Source organism: Populus trichocarpa, chromosome 4 (assembly GCF_000002775.5).
Source record: "Populus trichocarpa isolate Nisqually-1 chromosome 4, P.trichocarpa_v4.1, whole genome shotgun sequence".
Classification (NCBI taxonomy): Eukaryota; Viridiplantae; Streptophyta; class Magnoliopsida; order Malpighiales; family Salicaceae; genus Populus; species Populus trichocarpa.
Window position 1 is genome coordinate 17,901,473 of NC_037288.2, and position 17,381 is coordinate 17,918,853.

At 32.9% G+C, this 17,381-nt stretch overlaps 2 protein-coding genes across 8 annotated transcripts; both read left to right on the forward strand.

Moving 5' to 3' along the window:
- Positions 1–1,497, forward strand: LOC7470005 (bZIP transcription factor 44). Its single transcript, XM_002305406.4, has one exon. It carries the CDS (start codon positions 762–764, stop codon positions 1,227–1,229), a length of 468 nt encoding a protein of 155 aa, XP_002305442.1. The 5' UTR covers positions 1–761; the 3' UTR covers positions 1,230–1,497.
- A 9,921-nt stretch (positions 1,498–11,418) lies between these two features.
- Positions 11,419–16,137, forward strand: LOC7470006 (chaperone protein dnaJ 10). 7 transcript variants are annotated; one of them, XM_024600103.2, is made up of 10 exons: positions 11,419–11,586; positions 11,955–12,061; positions 12,318–12,377; positions 12,762–12,844; positions 13,511–13,655; positions 13,735–13,864; positions 14,369–14,527; positions 14,641–14,813; positions 15,634–15,714; positions 15,795–16,137. In XM_024600103.2, the coding sequence occupies exons 2-10, from the start codon at positions 11,975–11,977 to the stop codon at positions 15,885–15,887; spliced, it is 1,011 nt and encodes a 336-aa protein (XP_024455871.2). In that variant the 5' UTR covers positions 11,419–11,586; positions 11,955–11,974; the 3' UTR covers positions 15,888–16,137. The 7 variants fall into 7 exon arrangements, with proteins under 7 accessions (XP_024455871.2, XP_002305443.3, XP_006384517.2 ...); XM_002305407.4 differs by having other exon boundaries at positions 15,807–16,137; XM_006384455.3 differs by having other exon boundaries at positions 11,420–11,586; positions 11,959–12,061.
- The last annotated feature ends 1,244 nt before the right edge of the window (positions 16,138–17,381 follow it).

Below are 17,381 nucleotides of genomic sequence, written 5' to 3' on the forward strand. Positions count from 1 at the left end.
GATGAGATTCCACCAAATTCTTTAATTTCTCTTCATTTTTATTTTTTTTTAAATTGTTTTTCCCATCAACTTGTTAGTCTCTTTTGCTCTATAAATGCCATCCTCTCTTTCGTTTGAAGCCCCCTTCCTCCTCCCTTTCTCCCTTTTAGCATCTTTCAGGCACCGTTCCTTCTGAATATTTTGCTTACAAGTTCCTGGCTCACAAAGCACCTTGTTTTGGCATTGAACTGTAGCTATATTCTTCCATTTCTATTCTCCAGTCTTGATCTTGGATCTCAGTTTCTTGAATCCAAAACCCATTAATATTCTCCATCCTGGTACAATTCTTCTGTGCTGGGCTGGCGTTTTGAGGCTGCTTCAAGCATCAAGTCACAATCCTTTTCTTTTGGGTTTCTAGTGGGGTTTTTTAAAGTCTTATCTTGATGATAAATATTTTGTTCTTGATGTTTGAGATTCATGTCTCCAATTCTCAGTGAAATCTTCATTACTGGGTGCATGATAAATTCTACCTTCAGGCGCAGGACCCATTTAGTTCAATCATTCTCAGTTGTTTTCCTTTACTGGTTGTATTACGTTTCATGATTTTTGCTCAAAATCTGATCTTTAGACTATAATATAATATACATAAATATAAAGCCAGTACTATTACTACTACTATTATCTGCATCACTTTTGAGTTTGTTGCTATTTGGGTCTTGCCATAACTCTCTATTTGTTGCCGTTCTTGTTTAAAAGTTGCAAACCTGTTTTGTGGGTCTCTCATGGCTTCCTCTAGTGGAACATCTTCGGGATCATCTTTGATTCAAAACTCAGGTTCGGAGGAGGATTTGCAGGCATTGATGGATCAGAGGAAGAGAAAGAGAATGATATCAAATCGCGAATCGGCGAGGAGGTCTAGAATGAGAAAACAGAAGCATTTGGATGATCTAATGGCTCAAGTGTCTCAATTGAGGAAGGAGAATCACCAGATTATTACAGGCATCAATATCACAACTCAGCGTTACTTGAGTGTTGAGGCTGATAACTCAATCCTAAGAGTTCAAATAAGCGAGCTCAGCAATAGATTGGAGTCTTTGAATGAGATAATCGGTTCCTTGAATTCAAACAATGGTGTTTTTGGAGACTCGATCACCTTCAATGAACCAGCAGCTGACAGCTTCTTGAACCCATGGAACATGGCCTACCTGAATCAGCCTATAATGGCGTCTGCAGAGATGTTTCATTACTGATCTGTTCTCGAGCAGAAGAGAGATAGAGAGATCTGTTTAGTAATAATCAAGCTTAAGAAATTATCACTCAAGAGCTGATTATAATTTAAGTAGTTTGAAATAAGGCAACATATGTAGAAGTCACGGGGTGGGGAGTAGATGGATATGTAAGAAAGAACAAAAGGGTTGTGGCTAGTTTGTTTCTTGGTCTGTAAATGGGCTTGCGAGTTTTACAGTTTGATGTAGTAGGATTTCGCTATTATAGTAAATGTAATGGTATTATTTTTAACGAGCTCTTCTTCTTATTGTTCCAAGTTGTGTGGATGGCCTTCACAGTGAAATCAGCTCTTTGTTTCTCGCATCAAATTTTTTTATGAAAAAATATCTGTAAAGCCATGTATGGGGCTGTCTTACGTTTGACAAATTGAAATAATTGAGTGCAGACACAATACTTGTTTATAAAGTGTATGAAAACAAAGCAGCAGTCTTCCTCCTTCCTTCGAGTGTATGTGTTCTTTTTTTTTTCTTTATTTGAAGCTTGATCTGTGCATTTTGACTAATTGTCCAGGGAGCTCTGAAGTAGTGGCTGCTGATTATATATATGCGGTGGCTTGTGAATTTCTGAGCTATAAAATCATTTTTGGATCCGCTTGGAGATGTTTCAGAGAACCACCACTTGTGTGATTCTTCTTTTGAAACTACTGGGCAAAGGCATGCTGCAATGCATCTTTTGCCAATATTGTCTCGCATGAAGTGAGAGAATAGGACCTTCAACGAGAATCAAGTATCCGATCCAATCTTGCATTATTTAGCACCTCTCGTTTGCAGATTTATTGAATGACAAGAACCCAGAGGATTGGACAGCGGCCCCCCAGCATCTTTTTCAGTGTCAGACTCAGAGTTGCCGTTAAATATCAAGAACACCAGGAGAATATTTGTTTTAGGATCTTAAAAATGCTTGTAAACAAATTGAAATAAATTTTAAAAACACTTAAAAAAATAACCATTATTATACCAACAAACGGAGTCCAAAGCTGCTTCCAAGCAGTTTTATTACATCAAAGTAATGTTTTCGGATCATTTTTTCACACGTTAAAAGTAATCAAATTACTGCTTCCAAGCAGATTAACCCCTAAAATCTCATTTGTCTGAAGTAATAAAGCAATTGCTAGGAATGATCCCAATTCACGAATAAACTTCTTGACTGAAGCAAATCAGTAAACATGGTTCACTCAATATGAAGGAGCAATGGAAAGCAAATTAAACTTGACTGAACAATTGGAACATGGTTGAAGACACAGAACAGCAGTAATTGGATCTTAAAGCTGAAAAGACACAGCATGGTTTCACAAATAGTTATGGTGGGAGGTGTTCATGTAGTCGTGGAACAGATCCCACGTGCAGGGAACAGTACTATCAGTAGCCATAGTTATGGAAAAAGCATAACTATTCATGGTTCTCTCCACTCGAAAGTGTTTTTTTTTTTTTTTTTTTTTTTGGTCTGAGTAAAAAGCCAATAGGGAACAGGACGAATGGGCTCCAACTTGGTTTTGTTGGGGAGGCTGTGAGGGATTTATTTTTATAGGTTTCGATCACACTAAATACAAAAACATTGCAAGGGGACAAATGTTGTCATGCCTTAGTCGCAATCCATTGTCTCAATCATGGTTCCGTAATCAGTAGAGCAACTTTCTTTGATTTTCTTTTCCTAATGGCCTTCTTCTGTAGCATTAAGGAAGTAAATCCAAAATCATCGTGGTATAGTGGTATAATTTAGCTGGTTATATTTTAAATTTATTTTTTAAAAATTATTGGTTTGAGTTTTATAAATTTCAGGACCTTTAAAGATTTATATAATTATTAATTTTAAAATCTATAAAATTAGTCGATATATATACAAATTGGTTTAAATATCCATATTTATATATAAAAAAAATCCTATAAAAGAGAGAGATCATCAAGGAAATCGAAAAATCGCAAAGCAAGCACCAAAGCACGTCAATCAAAATCGTCTTATTGTCTTTTTAATTGCTTGATGACATGTGTAAATTAAAGTGGTATACGAGATTGAATGCTGGAGAAAATTAGTCAACATCGTGAATAGTTCTTCTAAGCATCCGTCTGCAAATTTTTTTTTTAAAAGGTTAACTTGGATATTCGACCCTGCTTATATGTATCTTAATTAATTTTATGAGTTCTGAAGTTAATAATTATATAAGTCTTAAGTAACCATCATATGAGCAAATAATTAGAATCTAATTTAGAGATTAGCAGTAATAGTATTAGATTCTTGAGGTACTGAACTTTGGAGTGGTTGAATTTTTAAAGCAGTCGAGAAAAAAAAATACACATATTATAACTCCAAATACCAAGGCCCCAGTCGATTCTTGAATTAAATTCGAGAAGGTTGGTCGATTTTTTTTTTTTTACTATTATTAGCAGGAAATCCTGCGGTGCATAGGTTTTTGGTAAGCAATTTTCCGCAAGAACACCTGAGAAGAGTTGAACCTCAAATCTTGAATAGAAAAATATTATGGTTGATGATTGAGATGCTCGATATCTTAGTAAATTCAAACCTCTCATGACATTTCAGTAGTTATATATATATATATATATATATATATATATATATATATATATATATATATGTGTGTGTGAATTATAATAGTGAATTTGTGTTTTTTACCCTTAAAAAACTCATTGAACTAGCATGCAGGGGTATATTTATATTTTCATAGGATTTATTTGTTATTTTTGAATTGTCGAGGGGCGCCTCAAACCTTTTCTAGAATTTTTACACTGTAGATTACATTAATACATTTAAAAGCAAAATATCACTTAACTATAGCCAAGAGAATTCTTTATTTTTCACTTTTTTAAAAACGTTGTAATGACTCTATTACTATATTAAAATAAAAATTCTCAAATCATATTTGAAGAGCTAAATCATCATTTTATAGCACTAATTATTTGGTCACGGTATAATGTTATCTTTTGATACATAAAAATAAAAATGAAAAGTTACATACACGCGTCAGCCACTCCATCACCTTTAGGAGACACTCGTGGCTGACTCTGGTGGTGGAAAAAGATGTCCTACCGTGTCATTTGATATGTCACGACATTCTCTTCCTATCTGGGCAATGCATATATAGTGATTATGTTCGGTTTGGCGTCAATTCAATTTTCTTTCCCCCCTTCATTTCTCTTTTCTCTACCTCAATTTGCATATTGCCCATGAATAAAATCATAACAACCCTTCAATTTTTTTCCCTTGAGGGTTTTTTTAATATTTTTTGAATTTCAATTGTTTTATTTGATAAAATCACTTCAAATTGGGAAAAAAAATTATTTTTATCCTCCTTCAATTTCTCATCTCTCGAACTGAATTTCTATTATTTTGATTTTTTATTAGTATGGTTTATGAATTTTATTTATTTCTTGCGATTTCATCCTCATTCTTTTTTTTTCATGTTTGCTTCTCATTCATTTTATTATTATTTTTTCTCTAATACTATTCTTCAAAATTAAATTAGTTGGAAATTAAGTTTCTTACTTGAGCCCAAGTATGAGATTTCATGAGTTGTGATTTTAAAAAATTAACCCTAATTTGGAGGACTCATTCGGGCTTGCTTGGATTTTCATGTTTTTCAATTGGGGTTGTTTATATATATATATATATATATTTGTCTCATCTCAAGGCATTGCATCGACCATTGATATAGGTTTACTCAAATCAGTTTTTTCTTGTTCAATTTTTAAATTAGATTTTTTTTTCACTTTTAGCCTTAAGTATTTGGTTTGTTATAATTGAGCTTTCTATTTTGTCTCGCTATTGGTTCCATGATTTTATAACTATCTCATACCCATATTACAGGTTTTGCATGGTAACCATAGTTAGTCTGAGTTAATCCAATTTGTTGTTGTCTTAATACATCTTTTAGAATATACAGCGTGCAATGTTTTATCATTTAATTATTTAAAAAATATTTCAGCCAATATAAATTAATTTTTTGACTTTCTAACATGCTTAAACTTTGCTAAAACTTGTTTTTTTATTATGGTTATTTAAAACCCTTTTTCTATTGAAAAGATTTATCTCTTGAACTAGTTATTATATAAGAAAAATTGCCCTAGCAGGTCGCTATGCATCGTGCGAACTAGCCAGCAATCAGGCACTCCATTCTCTCATGTAAAATTCATTTATGTTTTTTCACATTTACAAATAAACAAACTTATTTATTACTCTAACCGATTTAGATTTAAAATTTGTTTGTTTGTAAGTTAAACATGTGATCCACGGCACGAACAAATACATATTTAATGCCTGTTTAGTATTATATTTTTATTTTCATTAGGATAGATTTTAAAAGTGTTTTTAATTTGAAAAAAATATTAAAATAATATTTTTTTAGAATTGTTTTAATAATATATATATATAAAAAAAAAACTTCCACGACAACACAAAACACGAGTGCTTTCACATGCCTCTGGGTTCAAAGAATTGCCCTTGCCTTTTCTTCAATCGTTCTCCCCTGACGTTTAACTTGCATTATTTTTATGTCCATATATTTTTTTGAAGCCAAGAAAGCAACATGTATTTTTTTCCTTTTAAAGTATGCAAAGCAGCTTGATGAGACCACTGAACTGTATATTTAATGATGTAGTTCTAAGGAAGCTACAAATATATACAGGTTTGGATTGAATTTAATATCTATTATGATCTCCTCCTACAAACAGAAAACTGGGGCATGGCTTCGAGTACAAAGCAGAAGAATCATCTGGATATACTATATAGTATGATTTCTCCCTTAGATATTAAAGACTAGATTGGACATTTACCATACTTAATCACTAAATTATCGAGTAATGACATGCAAATTGCTGTCTTATATGGATGCTAACTACTGGCTGGACAAGCACAGGGAAAAGAAAGAAAGTCGTGATGATCAGCCAAAGAAATTATAGCAGCTAGGAAAAAGAGGGAACATGGATGATGAAATCTTCTCTCGTGCCTTTTCCTCTTTGGATTTGGTTGCATGCTAGGAAAATAAAAGGAATCTTACGAGCACTAGCGTCAGCCAGGAGATGGCGATGGCATGTGGGCGCCGGCCATGCTATTCCATGGCTCACATGAGTTGAAGAAAAGGCACCTGGTATATATCTTGGCGTGGCCAAGAGGGAAGATTATATGCTTCTAAATGGGATTTATTTGATTAACTTAAGTAATTAGTGATCGATGATGTCTGGCATGGAGCGATCCAAGGCTTTGCTGGCTCTCAAAGAATGATTAAATTAGTGAAAAGAGAGCAGAGGGAGGCTTTAATTAGTCTTGTTAGTTGAACACAGACAGATGTTGGGTGCTAATGACGTTTAACTAAGTAATTAAGCATCATCATTGATTGAGAGAGAGGGAGACGACATGCTTGTTTGAGGGGTAAAAGAGAATGGAGATGAACCCTAGCTCTGCTGACATCAACAGTCCCGCCCAATGATTTGAATACACGTAGGAATACAATCAAGGCATGCATGCAGTAGACCTAGCTAATGTTAACCCCCCCAGATCAAGCAGCAAAATTTACACACCAGAGCTGTTGTTTCCCTACCAAACCTTCGAGAAAAAGAAATTAGTAGCATGACTTTTTCGATGCCCCCACCATATTCTTTGGCTTAAATATGCTTTTTAATCAGGGAATTCTTATTCTTTTTGACTATATACAGTGATCCATTATATTAATTTCAATTTATTTATTTTTTTTATTATAAAGAAGAGGTTCGAGGACGAAACATCTTGGAAGGAAAGACTGTCAATTGAGCTACATGCTCATTGGCCATTATATTAATAATTTTACCGAAAGATATATGCCATACTAAATTAAAAGACTTTTTGTTGATAAAAAGAAAGTAAAAGAGGACTTTGCTTCCCTGTACGCGACTCATTGTAACATGGATGTGCCTGGTCCATAATTGTTTGACAGACAGGGTAAATAACCTTGTACCGTTGCCTAGTTTAAATCTCAGCATTTTGTAATTTTTGTAATTTGTTTTGGTTGAAATTAACTTTTTTTATATATATATTTTGGATTGTTTTGATGTGTTAATGTAAAAAATAATTTTAATAAATAAATAAATGATAATATTTTTCTATATTTTCAAGTAAAATATACTTTGAAAAATAACTGCTAATAAAAAACACTACTTTTAACATCACGTGTTCCAATTTTTTTTATTGTCACGTGCTATATATATATACTGTAGCTGTTTCCTGTGTAGAAGCAACAACTTTGTAAAAGAACATACTGTAGTTCACGACTAAGCAGATGAGTTTCTTTGGTTACAAACTGCCCTTTCAGCATTCTATCTATTTTTCGGGCGATATTTTCACCTTCTTTTTTTTTAATCTTTTCCACGAAGTAAGGCCACTCAACTTTGTATAAAGTGCTGAACTTTAGCTTTCCTTTAGTAAAGTCGAGTCCATGCTGCTTGGAATTTGAGGTTCATTTGAATCCAAGCATGGACGGAAGGGAGGGGGAGAATAAAGCTGCGAAAGTATACACAAGTACGAAACAGGCCTTCACAGCCCATCTGGAATCCTGACTTGTAGTTAGGCCCATCTGGAATCCTGACTTGTAGTTAGGCCCATCTTATTCTAGTTAAAATAAAGTAGGCCCAATCAGAAACTATCTTCCAAACCTTGCTGTCAAGGTTATCATGCTTAAGCCCAATGCCTTCTTTTTTTCTTCTTTAAAAGAGCTTAGGCCCTTGAAATATCATACTTCATGGCCCACTTAGTTATGGATGGTCGTTTGGATCAATATTGATCTGAATTAATTTAAATAGATATATATTTTTTGAATAATTATTTTATTTGAGAGATAATAGATAGAATATGAATATTTTTAAATTTGATCCATAATTCACTTCAACCTAACCGAAATATATATTTATATTAATATATTTATAGAATATTTAGATTTTTTTAATATAATATAATATATACATATCGAGACAAAAGAGAATTGGTGGACTGTGGGGCCCAAGTTGAATTAAAGAATATTGGTATTCATCTGGAGGCCCATCTGAGATTTTTAATTAAATGTAATTGTATATCACTTGATATCATGCAAGCATATCATAATCCAATTAGGATCTAGAATTGAGATAAACATTACTAAGGACCAGAAAATGGTTTTTTGAAAAATATTTTTTAAACTTTTTTATATTTATTTTTTATTAAAAAGCTGATCAATAAAAAAATTATTTTTCAATAAAAACAAATTTGGCCTGACTTCTGGAAAAGTGTTTTACTTTTATTTTAGATGGGATATATTTTTTAGAAGTTGTAAAAAATAAAATAAAAAAATATGAAGTTATTTGGTGTTTATATCAAATTCAGTTCTTGATCTTTTAATTATTATATATTTTATTTTGAATTTTATTTATTTTCAATTTCATCTCTTAGATTTTGATTTAATTTGATTTTTATACCAATTTTGTTCCTAATTTTTTTTATTGTTATTTATTTTTCTCTTATATTTTTTTAAATTAAAATTATTTTATCTATCAGATTTAGTTCTTATTATTTTGATTGTTATTTGTTTTATTTGAAATAATTTATTAATTTGGAATATATTTTTTCAATTTCATCATCCTTTAAACTTTTAATCTATCACACTTGGTCCATATTTTTTTTAATGATATTTGTTTTATTTCAAAGAATTTATAAAATTGAAATGTTTTTTTAATTTCATACACTTTTAAACTTTTTCACCTGTTAATTTTTGCCCCTATTATTTTAATATACTATAAATAATTAAAATTTTATTTTGAGTTTATTTTTCATGGCATAACTATATACTAAAAAGTATTTTCAAGCTCATTTTTTATAATATTATCAACCATAAAAAAAACAATTTATTAAAATCCACTTTTCATTAAAACCAATTAAAAAAATATCTTTTAACAAACAAATAGTACCTGAAGCTTTCTCTTTTTTTTTTTCCTTTTGCTATTTATGATGTGATGATATTTTTTCATTAGCTTCGTAAGTGCATGTATCAAAATAAGAATTTGTAGAATTAGTTTTTTAAAAAATAAAATTAGAAAAAAAAAGAAAGAAAATATAACTAACATGCACTAAAAGAGCTCTTTGTTTTCTTGTAGCATGATTACTATTCACCATCTCATATCATGAATTGAAATATTGATTTTTTTAAATTAATTTGATTCTTGAACTTTTGTTTTGCACGATTGAGCTTTTTTTAGTTCAAATTAACACTTCATTGCAATTTTTTTTTAGGGAAAGTTGAATTGAAAAACAATAAACTAAAGTGAAAAGACGAGTAAAATAGGTGGTGACTGTGAAATTTATCTTAAAAGTTTATTTTCATCCCCTATCTTTTTTGGCTGTTAGGTAACTGGTCCCATTAATTTCTAAAAATTCAATTTTATGTAAAACTTTATTTTTCTCATTTTTTAGTCTTTTTTGGTGGGAGGAGAGAGAAGGACCTACCAGATTCTAGCATAGAGAGAGAAAGTTGTTGTTGATGATGATTCTGACCGTAAAAACAATCGATTTTTATGACAAATTGTTTCCATATGATGAAAGGATGAGCTATGTGTTTTTTTTTACTTTGAAAGTGCCTAAAAAATAGATATAGAAGATTTTTTATTTTGGGTTTTGAAGTGTTTGTTTTTGCATATTTTAAGATCATGGATTGGTTTAACAAGGTTACTATAATGTTTTCTATGTGTTTTGTGTAAAAAAGAGGTTGAAAATGATCTTTTGGGTGAAAAAAAAACATGAACTTTGTTTTTCGGCCACCATAATAGCCTGATTTAGGGATCTAGACAACGTGTTATCTATTTATTTTTCAAAAACAATTAGGGCGGATGACATGTAATTTGCCCAATTAACTTAAAAATAAATAAAAGGCTTGTATGTTTGGGTCTGACTTTGCAGGCCCTCGCCCGAGCTATTTCTTGATGGGTTAGACACTTGCCCTAACTTACGAAGCCCATCAACGCCTGATCTTTTTTTTTTCTTTTGATTTTTCCAGTTAATACCTTTTTTATATGCCTTTTTTTTACATAATTTTTAAGTTTATATTTTAATTAATACTAATTTTATGTGTTTTGTTTTGGCTTATTTAGCATTTTTTTAAATGACGATAATTTTTTAATTATATTAGGTGTATTTAATTTTTGAGGATTTTAGCATGATTCATTTGTGTTTTTTTTTTTATATTTTATATAGATTGAATTTATTTTTAAAAATTTATTTATTTTTGATTTTTTCATAATATTTTTAATACGTGCATCCTTACATATTGTTTTTTTTCTTTTATTTTATTCAATAAATTTTACGTGTGTGCTGATTAATGTGACAAATTGATTTTAATAAACAAATTCATTAAACATAACCGGTTAAAGGATCTATTTTGTAATATTAAATATTTTGATCTACATCTGCTCTTAATTTTTTTAGTTTTGTTTTTATTTTTCAATAATTATTTTTCTATTAAATTATTCTGATCTCATAATCTAAGATGCACGATAAACATATAATATTAACATATTTCATGTTAAAGTCAAGAGTTTCATGTGTAAGCGTAGTTTTGTTCAGAAAATATATTTTTTTAATTTGTTGTTATTACTTTATTTTTTTACTATATTATTAATTTAATCAAAATTTAACATGTTATTAAATTTATTTTATTTTAAAAAAAACATATTCGTCTTCTATTTCGTAATTCTTCCAGGTTAATTCAATCTATGTATTCTCGAAAGTCGATCCCAAGATTTTGGACCTTAAAAACCAAAAATAAAATATAGCCGCAATGTTTTGAGCGAAATAAAATCAGAAGTAGCTTCTGCTACCAGTCAAGAGTGCCAACCGTTCGTTAATGACCGACACGTCTTCCCTCTCTTACCACGAAGCTTCTTCGGTTCTAGAAAACGATACCGTCTCTTCTATTCCTTAACATAGTTAAAGTTTCATTTCTATTTTATTGATCGACGGTTTATTTTTACATTTTAAAAGTATTTTTAAAAAATTTATTTATTTTTATTTTTTAAATATTTTTAAATTATTTTAATATGTTAATATTAAAAATAATTTTTAAAAATTAAAAAAACTATTATTTTAATATATTTTTAAATAAAAAACATTTTAAAAAAACATCCACAAAAATAAGATTCACTGTCACGCTGTTAAAAACGTTCTCGAAAGTATAAAAGCCTTATCCGTAGCTGACCGACACGTTAAAATCTCCATTCTGTTAGATTCTTTCTCGCTTCCTTCGATCTTCAGTACTTCTTCTCTGCCAGAAACTAGCAAGTCTCCCTGCCTTTGCAATCCCATCTCAAATTTCTCTTCGTGAGTTCTAGAATCTTGATCTTGTTTCTTTATTATATATATTTTATTTTTAGTTTGTGATAAATACATGCCTGTTTTTGGAAGTATTAGCTAAGATCTAGGCTCGGCAAAATGGTAAAAACTTCATTGTTTTCATCAAAAGCTCGATCTTGTTATTTTTTTTATCCCATGCTATTATTTGGAAGTAACCCATCTTGTTTTTCTTGCAAGGATGGATTCTTTTGATGTTTATAAGTGAATACAGTTTGTCTGCCATTATTGTTGTTCCGTGTGCTTAACTTACTGAATTGAATTTACTTTATTTGTTTGTTAATGAGGCTGATTCTCAGTCTTCGTTTCTCTGATCCTATCATGTGGTTCTCCTAAAGCAAGATTAAAAGCAAAACCAATGGTCAAAGATACAGCCTTTTATGACCTTTTGGGGGTTAAGGTCGAGGCGACACCGGCAGAGATCAAGAAGGCTTACTATCTCAAGGTGAGCTTTCAATGGAACTGGTTCTAAAAGCTGTGAGTTAGCCACAAGGTTTATAGCTTCAATCCCATGGGAAAAGAATTTAGTAGTGCACTGAAGTGGTTCTATTGAGGGGTAGTGAATTTTGAAATAAGGGTCTTAAATTGCAGATGCAATCTTTTGTTTTTATCACGAACATGTGGAAGCACTGATTTTTTCTGCTCATGTTTACCCTACTTGTGGGATCGTTATTGAGTGTAGTTTCTGGTGCTTTGAACAGGCAAGGATAGTTCATCCAGATAAAAATCCTGGAGATCCAAAAGCTGCAGAAAATTTTCAGGTTAGCTCATAATATGATTGTCATCGAAGATTATACCTTGGTTATTATGCAAAGTTACTATTCCGTTTTTCAGTGTTTTCAGTTGCGTGTTATTTCGTCATTTTGAACAAGTAATCCTGTGGTTGAGTTAAGTTGTATATTCAACCGCACTGCATAAATGAGGAAAATCTATGTTTTAATATGCTCTATCGATTGTCTTTTGCTAGAAAATTTCTCATTTGTTCGGACATAGGGTGCCCTTTCCTTGGAAATTGGAATTTATTGCCTTTCCCTTTCATTTCTTGATGGTTTACGAAAAGCCAGAGCATATACATAATGGAAGAACACATTTATTTGTCAACTTGCATCTGTTGTTGAGCCTATTTATTTGTTATATGTTTGTAGATGCTCAGTGAAGCATACCAGATCTTAAGTGATCCCCAGAAGCGTGAAAAATATGACATGTCTGGAAAGGAAGCAATGACACAGTAAGTTTAAACAACTATAAATTGCTTTCTATTATGCTTCAGCTTAAACTCCTTTGGGGACTCACTGGAATTTAACTTAGAGAAAACACACTCTTAGTGTATAAAAAAACTTTTCTCTTTTCCTAAGATGCTGATTCCCTTAGTCTGTATTGCGAAATTGATGCTACAAAGATTGAATGTATAATCATGTAAAAGCCTTTAGTTGTGGGAAAATGGAAGTCAGGATGTCGTTTCATCATAAAACAGCTTCAAATATGCCTACATTTTTGTTAATTCATCCTGCTGGAATTATATTTGTTAACAACTGAAAAAAGGGAGATGGAGCCTAAATCCATGAGGAAGTGGTTGACGAAGAAAGTGACAATCTTTTTTCTCATGAGGAAGAAACACTGTTGGACAAAGCCAGATTTGAGACTTGCACGCCGACAAGAAGACCACATTAATCCATTCAATATACTTGGCCTCTGACTTGTCCAATTTCAGGGCTCTAACCAATTTGCAGATCACTAACTTTACCAGGGAATGATTTGCCCTTCGTCTCACTGTAATATTGTCTTGTGATGGGTTCCTCTGTTAATCATTGTTGGGTTCCTCTTTTAATCTTTGTTTCATTTCCCACATCTTTTTTTATCCAGAAGAATTCATGAAAGATACTCTCTTTGCCAGGGAATCCATGGTGGATCCTTCAGCTGTCTTTGGAATGATGTTTGGGAGTGAATTATTTGAAGATTACGTTGGCCAACTTGCATTGGCGACAATAGCATCTCTTGAAAATGAAGGAGGCATACAGAATATGGAAATGAAGATGAAGGTATTTTATTTACTGATGTTTTTCTATGTCAGTGTTTGGTGCACTTGAATAAATCCCCTGGCTATTTTTTAATCCACAGGTGCTGCAGAGAGAGAGAGAAGAAAAGCTTATAACAATTCTCAAAAATTGCCTTGAAAAATTTGTTGAGGGCCGGGAAAATGAGTTTACAAATTGGGCAAAGTCAGAAGCAAGCCGCCTCTCTGCAGCTGGTATATTCTGTTCCTCAATTAACATTTTATATCACTTAAAAAAGTAATCAACTCTGAAAACTATTGACTATGGAAAACCTGCTGCAAGAAGGAATTCTTATGTCTCATTTTAGTGGCTGTTTTTGGTGATTTCTTCTTGACCGTACAAGTGCATTGAAAGGATTCTGTAGAATAACTGTTTTGGTGTAGAAGTAGGTTCTGCTCTCAGCCACTGTGTCATGCACTATAACTTCATTTCTTTTTCCTTTTCTGAAGCTTGTCTATATCCTTTTTACATAACTCAGGACTCCATGGCAATGCCTATGTGATGCTAAAATTGTCCATGCTGGAGTTATTTTTCAAATATTACTCTTAAAAGTTTTAGCTACATAGCAACATGAAAAGACTATGATTTGGGTAACTGTGCACATGCAAATGCTGTTGGCGTTGTTTTATTAACTTCTTGTTTTTAAAAGAAAATTTATCTGAATTTCCAACTCAACTCATAACCACTATAATCATCAGCATTTGGCGAGGCTATGCTGCACACCATTGGCTATATCTACACAAGGAAAGCTTCCAAGGAGCTTGGAAAGGACAAACGGTATATGAAGGTACCATTTTTCGCAGAATGGGTACGAGATAAAGGACACCTGATAAAATCACAAGTAATGGCAGCTTCAGGTGCAGTTTTCTGAAACTAAAGCTTCAATATCTTGAAACAGGCTTCAAGGTCATTCATGTTAGTTTATAATTTAAACGAAACCTAACAAGATTATTTTCTCTTGAATTTGCAGGTGCTGTTTCCTTAATTCAAATACAGGAGGAGTTGAAGAAGTTGAATGGAGTAGAAAACCAAGAAGAGAGCATGCAGAAAATCCTTGAAGATAAGAAGGATGCTATGCTTCAATCACTTTGGCAGATCAACGTGGTTGATATTGAACGTACCTTATCACGTGTTTGCCTGGAAGTAAGTTGTTCTCTTTTCCTTTCTTATTCTCATGACGGCTAACTTCATTCTGCAAGCCTGCGAGTTCTGATGTTATGAAAGAGTAGTGGCCAAATGGGTTTATCCCTTAGATAGTGGACATTCTCATGACATTAAATCTCAGTTTCAAGTCTTTTATGACTCAAAGACAATCAAGTAGATAATTGCTGATTTAAAACATTTCACATCTTATTGGTAGTTCAAATAGATGAGGAGGAACTAGAATTCAGCTTCATCTGTAATTAGCAAACTGAAGTAGCTGTTTACCTTCTAAAACAACAGTCCTGGTTTTTGATAGCTGCCAACATTCCAATTTTACTTGGTGACTTCTGGTGATTTCTTTCTACCGCTACACAAAGTTCTAGGCTGACATTCCTGTAAATTATGAGGTGACAATTGAGTTCTTTGGAAAAATGCCTAATGTGCTTTCATCCTCCTATTCCGGCCTACTTGCTGACCATACCGCATGCCCTTGTCTTGCTATATGTTGAAGCTTGGCACAAGCATGCACCCTGGATTCAGTTTGTGTGAAGCATTTTGTCTTGCAATATTTCCTTTTATGCTATCTAAAATTTGATTTAGTTATTGAGATGCATTATTGTACGAGTGCCTTAGGGGGGTTACTGAATGATTTAAAACTGTGTTAAAACTCAGCAGACATGTTATACTGAATGATTTAAAACTGTGTTAAAACTCAGCAGACATGTTATATGAATTGGTCTCTACTACGGAATTGCAAGAAAAAATGATGATGAACGTAGTGAAAAGAAGAATGATTTGTTAATTATGTTTTCTGTTTCAGGTACTTATAGACCCTAGCGTGTACCGTGATGTTCTGAGGTCACGAGCTAAAGGATTGAAAAAACTTGGAACAATCTTCCAAGTGAGTACTGCTTACCTTCTTCTGTATCCATGTAACGTATGATATTTCGTTGTCTCATCAATTATGTCTCATCAATTCAGTCTTCTTCTCAGGGCGCCAAAGCTGCATACAGTCGGGAAAACAGTTTGCGCCATGAAAAAGACCAGCCAATGAACGCCGGTTCATCATCATAGTTATATTGATTGATACTTAGCGGTTCCCATTGTGTCGTCTCTATAAATAAACGTGTAGTATCCACTGTGTTTGGTTTTGTATCTGCTGTCATACCTGTGTGCTGTACTTCGAACACCGAGTTCACTACCTGCAGCATTTTGTTATATAGGATGGACTTGATTCATGTTAGTCATTGTAGAATCTGAATGAGCCTTTGCATTATCATGTACGATCCAAATATTTCTAATTTAATGCGCATTTCCTGTTCCATCTACCTGTAATTCCTCAAAATCCTTGATCTTGAGGCAGTTGCTAGTGTGTATCATCACTCTCTAGTGTAGCGCGGCTTTTCAAAACGCTTTTTCCATAGTTCACTGTTAAGGATCGAGTCATTCTTAATAACTAGTTCTCTCTGGATCTCTGATTCTGAGGTCATGTCAAGGTTGTTTTTTCTGAGAGTCTTCGGTTGGCTGTCCGGGCCCATAGAGCCTAGCCATGAGTAGACCGAAAGGTCCCGCGAAGCCGGTGCTGGCTCCTTGCTATTGAAGCTCTATCAACCTTTCTTATATCAAGTAAGTAGATGGAAGTCACTGTCCTCGATTGAGTTGAGGAAGGAAACTTCTCTTCTAGTTCTAGACTCTAGGAATCCGGAAACCTAGGAAGAGAAAAGTAAAATGATAAGATGCCAGTTTAAAAGGTCCGTTGTTTAGGCAGGATATCTTGGTTTGGGAAAACTGGTTAAAAAGAGTAAGACTCCTCCCTCAGTGGTTTTTGCTTTTGGATTCTATAATGACCCGCCTTGTCACAAGTGGTCATTATTAGCAATGTTGAAGGATTGCTTGCTGTATTACATTTATGATCACATAGATCTACTCTAATCATACTTGTTAATTAGGCACTTTCGTTCAAACTTCATACATTTTAGGACGTGTTAATAAGAGATGGACCAGTTATTGGATCGGTAGTAGTAGAAGGAGTGCTTCTCCTAACGCCATTTTATCAGAAAAGAGAAGAAAGATAATGCCATTTTTTTTTTATTGTTTATCAGTGTTATTTGATGTGTATTTAATGATGAGTTGTCCTTGTCGTTAAGAACAATCGGAAAGTACACCAGTCATCTACAAAAACTATACTGTGCAATCTGATTCATGTTTAGAACACAACCAGACAACACTCGAATCGACCAGAACTCCTGACCTGGTTTTCACTATGCTAACAGGAAATTTAAAGGCATTTTTGATCAATCTAACTCCTTCTCTTATTATGTTCGGAATCTGTAGCACGTAACAGGAAAAGCTAGCTCACCATTAACGCACACCTTCAAAAGATTGCAGGTCGACTGTCCAAGTTCGTGGACAAGTTGGCTGAGCACGAAGTTGCCACTCATGGGGTTTGATAATTTTCTTCTGTTATACTCATGATGGGCATCGATTTTCGTTATCATTGCTGCTGATGGTTCAAGATTTATAACAAGTACGAGAGCTTAATCCTTTAACCACAGATAGAGAAGTGTA